We start from the raw sequence: 18,614 nt of genomic DNA on the forward strand, positions 1-18,614 counted from the left end.
AATCAAATTGAAAGTTGTACCAAAACTCCCTTTCATGCATTTCATGCAAGTGGGCTTGGCTTCTTAGAAACTCACTCACCTTTGACTTGTTGTTATGAAAAGGCACCGATCTCTGGGGCGATGGGCTTAGGATACAGGTAGGCTACAGTTCATAGATCCTGGTTATTCTGTAAATATCAGAGTCGATAAAATACTGTCTTGCTACTGGTAAGTTTAAAAAGGTAATTGCCGCCACTGGCTCCACACGACACGGCAACATGACAAATAGAAAACACTAACAAACTTCTTTTTTTTCAATGTAAAAGTTTGAAACCTTTTGACACTGTATGGATATCGAGAGTTAGGCTATATCCTAATCCGATCCGACGAGTGTGTGACAGCAGCTGATACTATCTATCTTATCAATTTGTAAAACGTCTTAGTAACTAAAGACGTTATTGATGCTAAGCTAAAAAAAATTCGTATCTACGAAATGAAAAAATAAATATTCAAACGTGGAATTTATCAGCATCTTTTGTAGGTATATACATAGAAACTACAAAAATATGATATATGTTTTTTCATCAGCATGGTTCTATTTCTACCAGTTCGACATGGCGCTGAGTCCACACGCGCCATTTCAGGCGATTAGTCCACTCACGTCAAACTATATTTGTCCAAGTTCTCGAGAATTTGAAGAGGACTCCCCTAAGAAATAACTTCTCTTCGCAAAACTGCCATTCGCATCAAATCTCGGATTATCTTTGATTTCTTGTAAGTTACAATTTTATTTTTTCACTCTATTTTTGTCAATAATTTAATGAGTTATTTGCTGGTTAAATGAACGGAGAAGGCTAATTACCGCTGTCATAGTGTCAAGTTCAATTCAATTTAGTAGTTATTACTGACACTGTGTAATTAGAGAGAAATAGTACTGAACTGTACTACTGTATTTTTGTGATATTACAGAAAATAAGATTCCCCTGCAGTGACAGCCCTTAATTGTTTGATATCGGAAACTGATACAAAATAACCTTTCTGAGCGAGTACAAAATAAAGGAATGGTGGCCTTTTGGCTTTTTTTAGAAATAGAATTCTGTTTTGATTTGAGTTTCTAAAAAATTCTGTCTTTCATCAAAAGTGACAACAGTATCTTTTACCCTGCCCGTAGCCGTGGGGCCTGGAGTTACTAAAGTTGTTATTAACAGATCAGTAATTTTAGAGGTGCCTAGTCGATTGACAATTGTGACAATAGTTTGACCTAGTGAAAAATGGGTAGGCCTACAGTAACTGTGCATAAAAATATATGCACTATCAGTAATTGCTTGCAGCAGTGTCACATCTGACATGCAGCATTATGAGTATTGTAAAAAATAGACTTTAATTATAAGAAGAGAGGGGTCATGTAGTTTATTAATGGTGTGATAGACGTGAAATCCTCATTCTTCCTCTGTATTTCACAGTTGTGAAGGCTCCCTGCTCTCTTATACACTGATTATATTGTTGAGTTATGATATGTTATTTTAGCCCTGACATAATGAACGTTTCCCTTCGATATTTAAAAAGAATCAATTCCCACAATCAGACCTAACGTAAATAAGATTTTTTTGTAGTAATATTGATAAATAGAAAGCAATGATTTAGCTGTATGTATGGGATATTTGTGTCAGATTGTCAGAATAGTGTTTGTTCAAACCACTTAAAACTATGACGTTCTACCACAGAAACAATTTAAACAATTCGATGATCGTTGATATTTGAGTTTGAAAAAAAATCCCATACTTTGGTATAAGCCTATTTGTTTTAAATTTGATACTCAACCAGGCACTTTCTGGAGAATATGACTTACTAGAGACTTACTAGATTGATCACCTGAAATATGGTCTGGTCTATTGGTCCATTAAAATGTGGAACAGACCGATTTATAAGGGACTTATCACTTGTGTTGAGGTTTGGTCCATTGTAAGTAAGAATGGACTGAGTTTAGAAACACAGCTACGGAGTGAAGTGGCTTCAACTTGTCTGTGTAATAATACACCTGGGCTCGGTTTCATAGATGTGGAAGAAAAATTGTCTCTGGGAACATTTTGAAATTTGTCAGTTATTACCATAGTTTCTCATTGTAACCATGATTTACCCCAAGGGATAACTTTGATACTCAGTCTATGAAACCAGGCCCTGATGTCTCAGAATGTTTGGATTTTGTTAAAAGTGCTAATGATTTAAATGCCAAACGCTTGAGATAGAAATTAGAAGTACGTGTGATACTCAGACGGCTCATGGAATTCTGATCAGGAGAATTTTGATGATGATATTCTATGTTTTTGTAGTTGTCATGATATCATTTATATTTATGAGTTGTACATCTTCATGTATGTGTGTAAACTTTGTGTTTCTTCCTCGGTTCGCTGTAAGTTTAAACAGTTTATTCCGCTAATGATAAGCGCTATAATACCTGCGTGCAGTGCAGTGTTTGTGCCTCCGCGTTAATTCTACATTCAGCAGCAATTAGTTCAACAAATTCAGAGACTCTTCACAAATCTCTTGAAACTTCGATAGAAAAGAAGTGAAAAAAACAACGCTCAGATTTGTCACTGAATTATGGAAGAGAATGTGAAGATTTGACAGGAAATGATGGAGAAGTATTGATAGAGTGTTTATTACCTGTAGCACACACTGGTAGAGTTCAGGGTTGTAGCTCTATAGTGGTGTAGGTCTACCCTTACTGTCGGTATGCATACAGCTACTGCGCGATTATATACTAAAAACTACCTCTTTTTATTGTGGATTTAACAACAGAAATTCGTCGTAGTTTGAAGAGATTTTTGATAGTGATTTAACGCGATGTAGTCGCGATGTAGTCGCTGCTTGTTTTCAATATGGCTCTACGTGGATTATTACTTTGTTTGACAGATTCGCAGGAGACATCTTCCTATCAGCAGGTAATTACAAACACGACTGACCTCGGTGTTTGATGTTGATTTGTTTAGTTCAGTCAGGCGTATTCCGTTGAAGCTAACAAGTAGACAGTCGACACTGTCGTCAGTTTTGATGGTGGTTGAACATTCTCTGCTGTGTGTTACCCGCAGATTAACAACTCTTCTAAACGGTCACATCGGTTAATAACTTGTTAATATCTGTATTAGAGACTGGATGAGTCGCTTATTACTGGTCATATCAGTTTTTATGTCTACATCAGTTTATTCACTTCTATTCTATAGCAACTTTTATAGAAGGAACACATCAAACATTGTCTGGTTATTACGGATAATATTCGCATCGAATTTGAGTTAAATCTGATGCAATTGTTCTCATAAAAATGTGTTACAGTAGGTGGTGCTATAACAGACTCATTACCAGCAAGTAAAACACTCTCTGTGTAGAATGGTGGAAAAATTAACCTTGACCTATCGTCCGTAAATGAAGTCTTATCAAATAATGAATCTCGAGATGATGTCAAATCGATGCTAAAAAAATCCCACTGATCTTAATAACATTCGTGTTGACGATGTGATTATTGATTTTTCAGTGATTAAGATGTATCAGGCCCGGGTTTGATTTCAGCATTTCATGTTTGTAATGGTGTGATAAATACAAGAGTGATCTAAACATTGAATAGACACGATGATGATCCCTAGTAGTGGATGTCTGGGTGTAATAGACACCATGATCCCTCATGGTTGGATGTCTGGGTGAAATAGTAGTTTATAGCAATTATCAAAATGACTTTTCTCTATAAATTAGTGATGATTCAGTTTTCTAAATGCACATGTATATGTTGTATACAGTAATACTAGCGCACAGACGTAGTGTCACCATTATTAATCCTCTAGAGGTTCAGGTCACCCCTGTCATACGTCCAGTTAATAGTTCAATTCTCAGGATTTAATCATTTTTCTGCTACTGTCGGCGTCTCTCAAGGATAAAACCGTCATTTATCAAACTTTCAAGTTTATCGATACTTTTAACGAGAGCTGATAGTGAGTCATATACGACCCCGGTGGAGCTTGTTGCATCTACTGCCGCCTGCTGTCTCCACGAGCGTCAAATCAATCAAATGTCCGCAGTTCAATGTGGAATTTGACGAGAAGCCAACAACGTGTTTCACATACCAAACTCAGTGATATATATCACACAGATACTTAGAAATACTTCCTCTAGTTGCGAAAATCATGACAGGAAATCCTGATAGTGTTAATTAGAACATTGAGACTACAGTTTCCCGACAGCGTAAGGTGAATGTACTTATTATCCTGTAAATATTTTGAAATGTTTAAGATTTTCAAGTTGTCAGTTGATTTTGAAATGCTGGGTGTGTTATGGGACATTTTATAGGTATCAAATTTTTGTCTGCTTTCTGTAGACCTATACTGTAACAGTTGTGAAACTAGGTGTATTAGCACTTAGCATATCAATTAACCAGTTCATTATAACTAATACCAATCCCACCTGGTAGATACCTAGATATTTATACCATTGTGTGGTGATTTATTCTAGGGTAACATGAGTTGAGTGTAACCCTGGAAGCTGAAACGAGGATGTCTTGAGATATATTCTATGTTTTTCACCATCTGAATCTTAAGAACAGTTTCTTTGTGATGATTTGAGAGCGAGTTTCATTGAATTCATTCTCTCCAGATTTAAATCTCACACTTCACGTCAGTGGTTCCCAGTAGAAATATTTCCCGTGGTTTTGAAACGGTTGTTTGTTTTTCGCTCATCAGAGATTTGATGATGATTTTGCACGCTTCAGCTGCGACTGTCAGAATCCGAGCAGCGATTAATTGCGCAATGATTAACTCTTGCACATCTCTGTAGTTGTGCAGGCAGTGAAGCTTGAGTTGAAGAGAGTCGAGGGGGACTGACTGACTGACTAATACAAGACAGTTATGACTCTACAGGGGTACGTCATGGATCCTTTGTTCAACCTGTGGAGTATATAGAGTATGGTAGCTCATATTTTGAGATATCAATGTATCTCGAGCTGTGAGATATCACGGTGATCTCTGCCGCTGCTGCGTAGTTATTGATTACTATGTGTATCAGGTATCTTCGCTGTCAGGTTTGTTTTCTGTTTTTGCTCTTTTCGTGTTTGTTTTCTGTTTTTGCTCTTTTCGTGTTTGTTTTCTGTTTTTGCTCTTTTCGTGTTTGTTTTCTTTTGATGAAAGATTTGTCACCAAGAACAGTTTTTTTTATTAATCTACATTCAAAGCAAAGTTTCATGTATTATGATGATGGATTGTCTCAGCTGCTGGAACTGTATCATTCAGGGGCCGATTGCTCAATAGTTGGTTAGAGTTAACCAGTGGATAGTTGACATAGTGACAATTGAAATTTCATTGTTACTATGGTATTTATCCACCGGTTATCTTTAACGTATGAGCAATGTTAGATAATTGCTCATAGCTTTAACCAACTTTTGAGCAAGTGGCCGCTGTTCATCCTGTCTCAGCTACTGGAACTGTATCAGCTGCTATGTCAATCTATTATTCATCGAGGGGACGTCTATTTTGAGTTGTATCGAGAGAAAGTCGTCGCAGGGAAAACTGTTTTATATAAAATATGATAGTAGAGTAATTTCCTGAAAGCTCTGGGGGTTCCCTCTCGTCTAGTAGTAATGTATATTCTCTACACATTATTAATGACCTTTCATTCTGATCATATTCACTCTTACTCATTCATATAATCTAATACATAGTTTCATTGCATATTCAAATATAACACACTGGTCTCAGATTGTCTGAATCTGACTGTTAGGATCTGACTGTCAGGATCAGATTGTCGGGATCAGATTGTCAAGATTTGACTGTCAGGATCAGATTGTCGCGATCAGATTGTCAAGATCTGACTGTCAGGATTAGATTGTCGTGATCTGACTTGAGATCTGATTGTCGCGATCTGCCTTGAGATCAGACGCCAGGATTTGATTGCTACCGGTATTGGTTTGACCTGTGTAGGGCAGGAGAATCACTGAAACTATAGTCTGAACCGGCACAGGCCACGAGAATCACTGAAACTATAGTCTGAACCAGCACAGACCACGAGAATCACTGAAACTATAGTCTGAACCGGCACAGGCCACGAGAATCACTGAAACTATAGTCTGAACCAGCACAGACCACGAGAATCACTGAAACTATAGTCTGAACCGGCACAGACCACGAGAATCACTGAAACTATAGTCTGAACCGGCACAGACCACGAGAATCACTGAAACTATTGTCTGAACCGGCACAGGCCACGAGAATCACTGAAACTATAGTCTGAACCGGCACAGACCACGAGAATCACTGAAACTATAGTCTGAACCGGCACAGGCCACGAGAATCACTGAATTGATGATAATCATATAAAATTATCTAAAACTGTGACTAATCACAAATATATTTTTTCACTATGTGTTTTTCTAGATCAATGTTTGGAAGTCGAGATGGAGGTCGGGTAAACAAGGAACAAATGATTATAATCAAACTATATTCGATCAGAATGTGAATAGAACTAGCGATAATAAGATGGATTTATCTTGTAAATCCATCCTGAAAGTTCACCTGCCGAAAGGTGGTTTCAATATCGTGAAATATGGAGATGCTACCGATGTCAAAGTAAGTGTTCGATATCTATAATTCATTTCAACGAATGAAGTCGCAATTACACAAGCATTTTTGATACGGGACAAATTTTGCCGAGTTCAACCGTTGACACTGACCGCTAAATTGGTCGTGCCTGTTTGAAATTTGGCCTGACCAGAAACTTCAGATCAGACCCGAGACCCCAAATATTTAGCATGGGTGAAAATACTGGTCCTCAAAGTGACTAACCTCCTCACCTAGATACCATTGCATCATTTGGAAAAGACTTTAGCACTGAGAGAGGTTTTAAGTGTGAATGCATTGCAACTTGGCTAAATTTGACTCAAGTCTGGTCCTGGCCAGTTTGATGTGGGTCATATCGCTATGCGAGCGTCACTTAAAGGTTATAAGGAACTTGTTTTTCCCGATATATTTGCTTGGATTGTACACATTTGATATGAATGAATTGATGATTTCATATTTTAGGAGATAGTTAAGGTAATGGTTGGTCGTATTGCGCCCGGTTCTGACCGATATTTCAAAGATTCCTACGCATTGTATTTGAAATGCAGTAAAGAAGGATGTTGGCTACACGGAGACCTGTCAATGTATCAGGTACAACAGAAATATGAAGCACTTCATCCATCAGAAGAATGGAGGTATGAAATAAATACACAGTGGATGTTCATATATCTGTGAGAAGGGAATTATCTTTGATAGATAAAATATATAGCAATATTTATGAATATTCATCATTTAAACTTGAAAAATTCAAAATGAACTAGTTTTAAACCCACAGCTTTAGAACTGGGTCCACAAGTCATCTATCAAACCGGGTACCTAGATTTAAACCCGGGTTGGTTATGCGACCTGTCATTCAAATTACCACTTGCCCAGATTATTCATGATATAAATCATTTCAGCTCCAGTTGGATGAGTTTTTAACAGTCACTAATAGTTAGTTCATTTTCATGGTCCCCATTCGTGTCATTTTTAAGTGTTTATTCGTCGGAATTTTTACTGCAGGTATGAACTAAGAGTGCGTTATTTACCGAAGAGTTTCCGAGAATTACACGAGAAAGACAAAGTGACGTTTTTCTATTTCTATGATCAGGTGAGCTGTGAGTAGAAAGTGATTAATGAAATGCATTACACGGCAGCGGTCGATGTTTCATCTATTGATGTATATTTGATTCCATTAATGTTTTGTTGAGATGTTTTTTGTGTCATTTGTTGATGAATGAACATCAGTAGATTACCGGGGCGGTGGCAGGGTCGGACCGGGGCGGTGACAGGGTCGGACTGGGGCGGTGACAGGGTCGGGCGGTGGCAGGGTTGGGTCCGGTAACCATTGTTTTCAATGAGATAGAAGCTTTTACTCAGATATTGATCGATATATAATCATAGATGTTGTGATGATCAGATTTAGGTAAAAACCCGAAAACAATATATTTCATCAATTACGGGATTTTGATTGTATATAAACTGAAAAGAATCCTCATAAATGATACTGTAACACTGAGAATAATGATTCTAATCTTTTTTTTCAATTCCTTTTTTTTCTTAATATTCAGCTATGGAGAGAATATATAGACTTTATTGGAGAGAACTTAGACTCGGACATAGCGATGCAATTAGGTTGTCTAGAGATCAGGTAGGTTCCCCCCTCCTCCCCCCTCCGGTGCATTAATGCTTGATCAAACAAAAACCTCTATACACGACAAATAATTGCACGTATCTCTGTAAGTGGCGTCGAAATTGTACGTTTAAAAAGCAAACCGTCTATTTTAGATAAATACTTCTTAACAATGGATCATAATACAAGTAAAATAGACGTGTGTGAATCTGTAGCCTTGACTATTGTAAATCTCTCAGACATTTGATTTCCCGATCGTCCGCACTTTACATGTGTTCAGTGCTTCACCTGAGATATTTTTGATAGAAAATTGAACACCAGACATTAGACATTTTATCAAAACTTTTATACATTCCTTCATTAATCTAATTATTAAATGCTGATATTATTGATATTTTCAGACGTTTTTTCAAAGATATGCTGCAAACGGCTTTAGACAAGAAATCGAATATGGAATACCTAGAAAAAGGCATCGGACTGAAACGGTTTTTCCCGCAAAACATTCTAGAGAACACAAAGGTTAAAGAGATTTGTCGCAATCATTCATTCTGATTTCAGTCTCGAGTCGTTGTTGAAGTAGAGATTGCAGTAGATTCGAGTTATGTGAAATTAATGGCATTTATTGCTATTTCAAACGACATTTTATTGATGAGTAAAAATGCTGTTAAACTGCGGTGGAGAGATGCTGAGAGATCCTTACTGTCGTTCTGCTATCTCTCCATTTACTTCTGCTTGTAGTAAGAAAAAATCAATACTGTCATTTCCAATCTCTGTGTGTCTCCTCTCTCCCCTCTCCTCTCTACTTCTTTATCCCCCTCTCTCTTCCCCTTTCCCTCTATCTCTTCTACTTCAGTATCCCCTCTCCCTCTCTCTCCCCTCTATCTCCCCCTCTCCCTCTCTCTCCCCTCTTTCTCCCCTCTTCCTCTCTCCCCCTCTCCCCCTCTCCTCTACTCTCTACTTCTTTATCCCCCTCACTCTCCCCCTCTCTCTTCCCCTTTCCCTCTCTCTTCTACTCCTGTATCCCCTCTCTCTCTCTCTCCCCTCTTTCTCCCCCTCTCCTCTCCCTCCCTCTCCCCTCTTTCTCCCCCTCTCCTCTCCCTCTCCTCTCCCTCTCTCCGTTTCTCCTCTCTAAAGATGAATAAAATTTCTTTGCAGACGAAAGTCATTCGCAAACAAATCCAGCAATGTTTTAAACAATATGCGCCGATGTGTGAGGCTGATTGTATCCTAGAATTTCTTCAAGTTCTACAAAGTGCCTATAAATTCGATCGTGAAAAATTCAAATGTGCCTTTGGTGTAAGTAGTAATATATAACGCTAACTACATCTGTGGAAGCCTTTGCTAAATGATGATTTGGATTTCGTTTGATTTATTTTAGTCCGGTTGGCGAATATCTGTTGATCTCGTTATTGGACCTAATGTCGGGATCAGTTATATGACTGAAAAAGCTTCTACCGTGAGTAACTTCATCTTCGCCTAGATCCAAAAATTTATCTTAAATCATATTGATGACAGAGTCTAGCTGATGAAGAGTGACAGCTCTTCTCTATTAGAAACAGCCCCCAAACATCGGGCATAAATTCTGCTCTATTCTCAAATTCAAAACAGCCTGTAAAAATGCGATATATCATGATGCAGGGGGCGCCACTTACCTAGAAATCAGGTAATAGCCAGGGAATTTTGTAAAAAAAAAAGTTAAAAATTTGCTTACCAAACCACTGAATTAGTGGTTAACCAAGATGAACAGTTCTGATTTAGGAATCGACAGTAATTTGGATATGAAAACCTAGTGATTGGGATAAAAGTGATGCAGACACTTCCTCAAAATTTAAAACTCCTTATATCCACGAATGACCAATCTGAAGGGACCCTTTGAGTAATGAAAGTAATTGTTTCATTCAGTGTTCACCACAGTAGAATATTTGTTATTTTATTTTAGACGACTCATATGGCAGATTTCAGTCAGGTTCTCGCGATACAGACTTCATCTGGTGAAACGAAATCGGACGGTATTGTTCAGTTAAAAATAGCAGGAATAGCCGAACCACTCAGTATAGCCTGTTCTACTCTACAGATGGCTGAAGATATCGCCAATCTCGTTGATGGATATTGTCATTTCTTTCACAATGAAAAAACGTGTTTATGGAAAAGGAAAGGTTAGAAAATTGATCAGTTGTAATACGAGAAGATACATTGAAACCTACGTCATTTTGGTTCTGAGGAAATTCTGAATACTGAATTCTCAATGAATTCTATTACTATTTACACAAATTCATTTTTAAGTTGTAATTGAATTAACTTAACTAATTAACTTATCGGCCCAGTACTTATCAATTCATAATTTAAGTCAGTTTTAGGATATAGATAGTTTATATTGGCTGTGTCACCAAAATGGGTTTAGCTCACTGTGCAACTGATCTTTGGTATAAGTTAGTAAAATGTAACAGTGATTTGAGATGAATTTGATTATAATTTGCTGCGTACCACAGTAAGGCGTAGGCACGCTTCTCTTGAAGGTTTGTTAAAACGCATGCTTTTTTCTAGTGATTTTAATTCTGAATTTCACCAAACAATCTACCAAGAATCACTTTATACATATCAATTTGTCATAAGAGTTTTTTGTATTTTTTTCTGATCTGTTCTTATTGTCTATACATGTCGATATTATATTCATGGTTATAGTTCTATGGATTTGTGTAAACTGTACATGTATTGTAAATTGTACATAATGTACACGTACATGTCACCCACAGTTATATAAAACACTCCTACTGTTTTATTCATCCTCCGAACTAATTGTAATTGGAAGCGGATAATTTTGTTTCAATATTAAACATAGCTTTCATTCATTCATTTAAGTTATTAATCCTTGTGTTCATTTTTTTAGGCGATACACTTCCGAGAACACCTCGTCAAAGGTAGGCTTCTTTTACATTCAGTAATGAATGAAACACTAAAATAGCTCACTGATAGCTACAACACGATCAAATGTAATTCATTTACTGCTACAAATAAAAATGTTTAGTACGCAGACAGGGGATTGTTTTTTCTAATGTCTTGAGATAAAGCAGACACTACCTGCATTAGTTTCTAAAGTTAGTTCAAGTTAACTCATGGACAAATGTCATTGTTTTTATGGAATTTCAGTTGATTAACAGGCCTCGTATTGTAACCAATTTGTGAATCTAAGTTATGATAACCCAACACTTCATTAAGGAATGACAGACAACAACTTTTCCCAAATAGAATACAGTTAAAATTGTTATATGTTGTAATATTGTTTTCTAGTTTAGAACGTGCTGCAAGTTTAAGAAGTAGCAGCTGTTCTTCAACGGAGAGTAAGTAAAAACAAAACCGAGTCTTCAGACTGACTGAAACATAGCATTGATAATTCATCGAATACTGATTTCATGCTTAGTATATTTCTTGTTAATTTTTTAGGATATTCTGATTATGCGGAAATAGTTGAAAACGAAGGCGATTATTCGACCCCGACTGGTAAGTTTCATATTTAACATAAAAATCGTTTATTTATTCAACAAAGAAAAATCTATTTCTGGTTCGGCCATATTTAGAAATTATAATACAAAACAACTACGTCAATATAACTGTCATCGATTATAAGAATAATCAAAAGTTGTGGTTATTTTTCACTTCCTGTTAGATCTGTGCAGATACTGATCAAACTCTCGATTATTTCCTAGTTTTAATAGAAAATAATTGATTTTCAGAATCAGTTTTATCTCGATATTTAACCGATGAAGTTCCTGGTAATAAAAAATTCTGAAATATTATAATCATTTTGCGTGGGGTGAAACTTGTTTCGTTTTGCGTTCAATGAACCTTTTTTTATTTCTTTGAATTTGTTGATGAGATTGCGAATTAACAATAGCGCGACCCTATAGCGAGTCGACACCCAGCTTACACCGTACTAAAATATTGAAAATGAATTTTATTTATTCAAAGCAATAGCTTTTAGTTATAGGTCTAGATTTGTGCATGAAAGTGTTCATAGATTTCATAACTGAGATATTATATGTTATAGGTTTATATTCTAATTAAAGCAGAACCTTCTTTACTCCTTCCTCCAAAAATCCTTCCAGCTTCATGCTTACTCCGTATATATAGTAAATTGATAAGTTCTACAGTAAAACTTGTTTTTCATTGTTATTGTTCATGTTGACAACTTGTCCATGATGACTTGAACTTTGTAGATAGAATTGGAAATATAAATTGCATTTTAAAAATGGAGACTACTTAAGTATAATGAGACGATAATTTTGACCGTGGTTATCCATCAGTTAACAACACCATAGAATGATCTATTTCTAACTGTATAGACAGCCAGTGTTGTCAGACATAATCTCATTTGTTTGATTTTTAGCTCACGATTATGAACTGAATCGAGCGAGTTTAGAATTAGGAGAAATTCTCGGTGAAGGTCAATTTGGAGACGTGCATAAGGGTTTCTATAAAGATAAGGTATTGAATTACACAAGCTTATTCTACAGTTGTGAATAACAATCTGCAGTTCATTCTCAATCATTTAATAGTCAAAATAATGCTCACAGCTGTGGAACCAGGCTCTGAATATTGCTTTCTGATAAAGCACTTTATGGGGATCTCACTGATATATGTAATTAGTGAATTGAATTCGTGATTGATGTGGAAAATTTCTGTATTAAGGATAAACAATGTTTGGCGGTCGCCATCAAAACTTATAAAGCCGATAACGAAGACGCGATGGCTGAAAAATTCCTCGAAGAAGCGTGTAAGTAATTGATGAATGTGTAGAGAAAAGATCAGTTTTAACGACAGAAAATTCATCTGATTTCAATATTTTCAGATATAATGCAGCAATTTGATCATCCACACATTATTAAACTAATTGGTGTTTGTACTGATAATCCTATCTGGATAGTAATGGAGTTAGCTCAACTAGGAGAGGTACGTAATTAACTTACTAATAACTTACTAAACAAATATGATTGATTTCATCGACTCCAATTAAAAGCAATTATTTTCATTTTTCAGATGCGCGCGTTCCTACAGAATAATAAACATCAGTTACAATTACCGATGCTGATAATGTACGCGTATCAATTGTCTACTGCTTGTTCTTACCTCGAAAGCAAGAAGTTTGTTCACAGGTATATTATTCAATACATTTATTCTTTATTTGAACAATATCTGGACACACTGATTTTGATTGCAATTACAGGGTCCGTACGACTCCCTGATTCCTTACTAACTCCTTCTCAATGGAAAATACTTTTTAAGGTGCTCAAAACTCCAGGGCTGGGTTTCATAGAGGTGGAAGAAGAATAGTCCCTGGGAACAGTTTGAAATTTGTCTGTTATAACCACGGTTTCTCATTGTTATGATGGTGGTCTTCATCCAGATTGACGATTTACCCCTAGGGATAACTTTGATACTCAGTCTATGAAACCGGGCCCAGGATTTGTGTTATACATCTCTCATTGATATCATTCGTATTTGTTTTTTCAGAGATATTGCAGCTCGAAACATTTTAGTTTCTTCGCACGATTGCGTGAAATTAGCTGATTTCGGACTTTCACGTTGGGTCGAGGATCAAAATTATTACAAAGGTAGAAATTTCACATTTGAGGAGATTGAAAAAACTACCGGTTACTACAGAATTTTCCATCTAAACTTTATATGATTATTTCAGCTTCGAAAGGTAAATTACCGATCAAGTGGATGTCTCCTGAGAGCATCAACTTCAGAAGGTTCACTACTTCCAGTGATGTTTGGATGTTTGGTAAGTGTCAAAGTTTCACCAGAAATAGATCTTAACTGGAAAAAGTCATTTGAGAAAAAAATGTTCTCATCTTATTTTCATCGCAGCTGTGTGTATCTGGGAACTATTGATGTTTGGTGTAAAACCATTCCAAGGCGTGAAGAATAATGATGTAATCGGTAAAATTGAAGCTGGTGAGAGATTAGCACTGCCACCAAACTGTCCTCCCTCCTTATACCAAGTCATGTTACAGTGTTGGTCGTATGAACCTTCTCTGAGGCCCAGTTTCGCTGAACTCAAATCTATGCTGAGGTGAGTTGTCATTAAGATTATAATCTAAGGAATGAAAATGTTCCGATTTTCTGTACGTTCTATTTAATCTTTTCTAGTGAAATTCTTCTGGAAGAAAGGTGTAGATTTCAAGACAATCAACAACGAAATCAGAGAAAACTACAGGCTATGTCGTGGGGTAAGTATTAATCCTTACCCTTATCCTAACCCTTACTACAGGCTATGTCGTGGGGTAAGTATTAATCCTTACCCTTATCCTAACCCTTACTACAGGCCATGTCGTGGGGTAAGTATTAATCCTTAGCTCTAATCCTAACCCTTACTACAGGCCATGTCGTGGGGTAAGTATTAATCCTTAGCTCTAATCCTAATCCTTACTACAGGCCATGTCGTGGGGTAAGTATTAATCCTTACCCTTATCCTAACCCTTACTACAGGCCATGTCGTGGGGTAAGTATTAATCCTTACCCTTATCCTAATCCTTACTACAGGCTATGTCGTGGGGTAAGTATTAATCCTTAGCTCTAATCCTAATCCTTACTACAGGCCATGTCGTGTAGAACTGTGTAAAAAAGTCCTTGAGTTATAATTGACAGCTGAATGGTTTTATTCCAGCATCGAGTGGATCGGAAGATGACACATTCCCTCCGCCTAAACCCGTACGGCCGCTGTTTACTACTGACAATACGAGTCTGGGTTCGATTTCTAATATAAGCGGAACAACTGCGGCGTCAAGTGATTGGAATAATATATCATCATCGTCGTCACCGTTACGAACTGTTTATAATACTACTACGAGTGCCGCTGCTAGTCCCGGACTATACGCACCGACCAGTCCTTTACCTAGTCATCTTAGAACTAACATTCCAACTACTGCTAGTACGAACTTTATAATCGCTCAAACACCGGAGCAGTTGAAGGATATACTTGCTTCCAATACTAACTATCATCCAGATCCAATATTCATGCCTAGTATCAGCACCAAGTTAACGGATGAGGTGAGAGAATTTCTGGATCGGTCGAAATTATGAGATTTCACAAAATTCTTCAGGCTTTTGCTGGTATCAATTTACATCCCTGAACTGCAGACATTCACCATTTTGTTATGAAGTCTTAACAATCGGTTTTTGAAAGCGTACTGATAAAATGTCTGATGTTTTTTGTTCATTTTCAATCAAAAATGTCTGAGGTGAAGTTCTGAACGCATGCGGAGTGTGGATAATGGTGATATAGTGTTAAATGTCTGTAAGGTTGTAGATTGATACTAGCCTGATCACACAGATCTCTTGCTAAGGATAAATTCAATACGGAGTTTGATTCTCACATTATTTGTTCAATTTCTACGCTAAAGGAAAGAGAAGAACTCGAGCGACATAATCTCGAACATCGTCGTCAGATGGAAGATCTAGAAAAACGTCTGCTCGAACAGAAATTACAAATCCAAGCGAAGGAATCCGAGGAGGACGCGAAATGGTTAAAAGCTGAAGAAAAGAGTTTAGAACCGGTATTAGTAAGTATTGTGCATGTTTCTCATTCGTCTAATCATTGATGTTTATATGCTAACGTGATGTTTCATCGTTTAAACAGCGAGATCAGAAATTACCACCACCAGCAGCAGCAGCAGCAGCGGTTAGAGATGATGATGCTAGTAGCGATCACGCTTCATCCTCATCACCTGCTCCCGGAACTCCTACTTATAGACGTTATAGTCAGACCTGTAAGTATCGGGTTTAATCAGATTCACTGACACTGATTTCCAATACTGCTGATTTACACTGATTTCCAATACTGCTGATTTACACTGATTTCCACTACTGCTGATTTACACTGATTTCCACTACTGCTGATTTTCACTGATGTCCACTACTGCTGATTTACACTGATGTCCACTACTGCTGATTTACACTAAGTTCTCTGTATGATATTTCAGCTGAAAGTGGTGCTAGCAGTAGTAATGAATGTGTAGATTGTAGATCAGCTACTCCTACTACTCCTAAACTTGTAAGTCATTATTTGTTTGTTTGTTTTGGCTTTACGTCGTTTGGATCTTGGTTTCCCGAGACTAAACTTATGAGATTATTCATTTAACTTCACGACGGGATCGCGGCCTTTGAAGTGTTGCCCGCACACTGTAAGCAGCCAGCAGGACTCGAACCCGCACTGATAGTGAACGCAACAGCATCAAGCCTTATCTCAATGAGCTTAGAAATCTTTCTGACCAAAACCCATCAATCGAGTCGTATAATTCATCTGATATTGTTTCTATTATAGAATTTAAGTAGTGATACGTTACCCCCGACTGTAGAACTCGATCGAACTGATGATAAAGTATATGATTCTACTACTAACGTCGTACGTGCTGTGATGGATATGCTAAAACAAGTTCAATTAGCTCGAGCTTCGGAATATGTCGAATTAGTGAAGGTCAGTAGTTCTTAATAATGACTAAATAAAGTGAATTCATTCCCTAGTTATAATCGGTGAATGTATGAATGGATATGTTTAATGTTTACAGCGTGTTGGTTTGGAACTGAGAGGTCTGTTAGCTAGTGTCGATGTACTGATGGCTGAACTGCCTCCTGACAGTCACTATGAGGTAAGATTCATTTCCAAAAAAAAAATTAGGCAGGTTTCAATTGAAGATATTCCGGTTTAGGAATATCTGTTCCAGATTACATTGTCCCTACCGGCCGCTTCTATCGTGTTATTCCTGAATAGGTAGAGCGTATTCTGGTTGAAACGAATGCACCAGTAAGGAATTCCGGAATCGGTAGAGACCAATCGAAATCTGCTTAAAGAACTGGGAAAAATTTAGAATTAAAAACCTGAGATTCTTCATGTAAAGATGGCTTATTCATAAATCTCATGACACATGAGCAATTTGATACAGGCCAAAAACTTTTTTAAAAATATATCCTCCAGAAGCGATATCTTGGCTTCTCTTGGACCGTTATAGGTATCAAAATCAGTGAGATAAAATGGAGGCTGAGTTACTGAAATCTCTCTCTAACTGAACGATGTTTTCTGTTTACAGATCGAATTGGCTCATAAACGTTTAGGTAAAGATATGGCAGATTTAATTAGTACGATGAAACTAGCTCAGAAATACAGCACGACGACTCTGGATTCCGATTATAGACGTAACATGTTAAAAGCTGCTCATGTTCTCGCGATGGATTCGAAATCACTACTAGATACGGTCGACTCGGGACGGTATCGTAAACTACAAATGACTGAAGTAGAAACCGACAGTTGACGACAGACAGAGATTGAAATGAAGTGATCAGCCAGATATGCATTATTAACACTGAAAATAATGATTATGTTTTATACAGACAGACAATAATAGGGATCATCCATTTACTGCATACTCCTTCTCTAGCCCCCTATATGCATTTTTGAGCATTAGTAGATTTTATTTATTCCCCTCCCCTGCCGTATATGTAATAGATGGATCATCCCTGATAATTCCATAGATATTCAAAAAAGGCCATATTTTCAGTAGAATTCTATATATGTTTGCTTAGTTCATTGCCATAGTTGTAGCATATACTGCGTAGAGGAGGCATGGATGAAAGTCTTCCTGTTTTCAGTCCCTGAATTTATACAAGATCAAAATGAATTTATATTTTAGTACAAGGTAAATAATACGCATGACTTGTTGCGCACTTAGAGCTTAATTTTTGCTATCTAGAAGCTTTTTGAAGATCCGTCTTGTCGAGTGGAATCCTGAAATTAAAGCAATAGTTGTTGTACAAGAAATGAATGATGATTATTGAAAAGATTTATTCATCAGTTAAAATTACAAAGTAAAATGTATTTGAATGTTGAAGTATTAATGTTACTAGATGGCGCTATAAGCACAATTGAATGTCACCCCTGGAATATAATATTAAACTGTACGCAATTTGTATAAATTATATACTTTCATTCGATATGAAATTGAAATTGTAAAATAAAGAAGTATAACGTGTTTTTGTTGTTGAGGGTTCTGATTTATTGCTCATGGAGGATTATTAGCCGAAGTCCATTTTGCAATCGCATATGAAACTTCCTTCCTTTGGTTGAAAATAACTTCAGATAAGAATGAAGCTTAGTTTCTCTTTGAAACATGTGTAGCCTGGTTTAAGTTTTCCAGGAAACTGCAACTGATTCAATTGCCAGGGATCGTAAATAATTCACGGGCTGCCCGGTGAAAAGCGAGCTGTAAAATAGACATTAACAAAACAGATCTGTTAATTACGTCAAAAAGTGAAACATGGTCTCGGCAATGTTTTGGTCCGACCAAGGCCGACCCAGTTCCCCCGGCCATGTTTTTTTGTCATTGTTCGGAAGGTCTACCACATTTCGGGTTTGCATGCAGACTTTTCGGATTTGT

At 37.0% G+C, this 18,614-nt stretch overlaps 1 protein-coding gene across 1 annotated transcript; it reads left to right on the forward strand.

Annotated features, from left to right (window-relative positions):
* The first annotated feature begins 650 nt into the window (after positions 1 to 650).
* LOC141900579 (focal adhesion kinase 1-like) lies at positions 651 to 18,203 on the forward strand. Its single transcript, XM_074787546.1, has 27 exons — positions 651 to 753; positions 6,390 to 6,581; positions 7,035 to 7,207; positions 7,575 to 7,662; positions 8,123 to 8,202; positions 8,586 to 8,703; positions 9,340 to 9,480; positions 9,563 to 9,640; positions 10,124 to 10,340; positions 11,072 to 11,102; positions 11,473 to 11,522; positions 11,626 to 11,682; positions 12,569 to 12,666; positions 12,871 to 12,955; positions 13,031 to 13,131; positions 13,219 to 13,334; positions 13,693 to 13,793; positions 13,877 to 13,966; positions 14,053 to 14,257; positions 14,335 to 14,414; positions 14,852 to 15,234; positions 15,588 to 15,746; positions 15,824 to 15,953; positions 16,167 to 16,237; positions 16,508 to 16,660; positions 16,752 to 16,832; positions 17,271 to 18,203. The coding sequence occupies exons 2-27, from the start codon at positions 6,492 to 6,494 to the stop codon at positions 17,490 to 17,492; spliced, it is 3,198 nt and encodes a 1,065-aa protein (XP_074643647.1). The 5' UTR covers positions 651 to 753; positions 6,390 to 6,491; the 3' UTR covers positions 17,493 to 18,203.
* Positions 18,204 to 18,614: the final 411 nt, after the last annotated feature.

The sequence above is a fragment of the Tubulanus polymorphus genome, chromosome 2 (assembly GCF_964204645.1).
Source record: "Tubulanus polymorphus chromosome 2, tnTubPoly1.2, whole genome shotgun sequence".
In the NCBI taxonomy this organism is placed as follows: domain Eukaryota; kingdom Metazoa; phylum Nemertea; class Palaeonemertea; order Tubulaniformes; family Tubulanidae; genus Tubulanus; species Tubulanus polymorphus.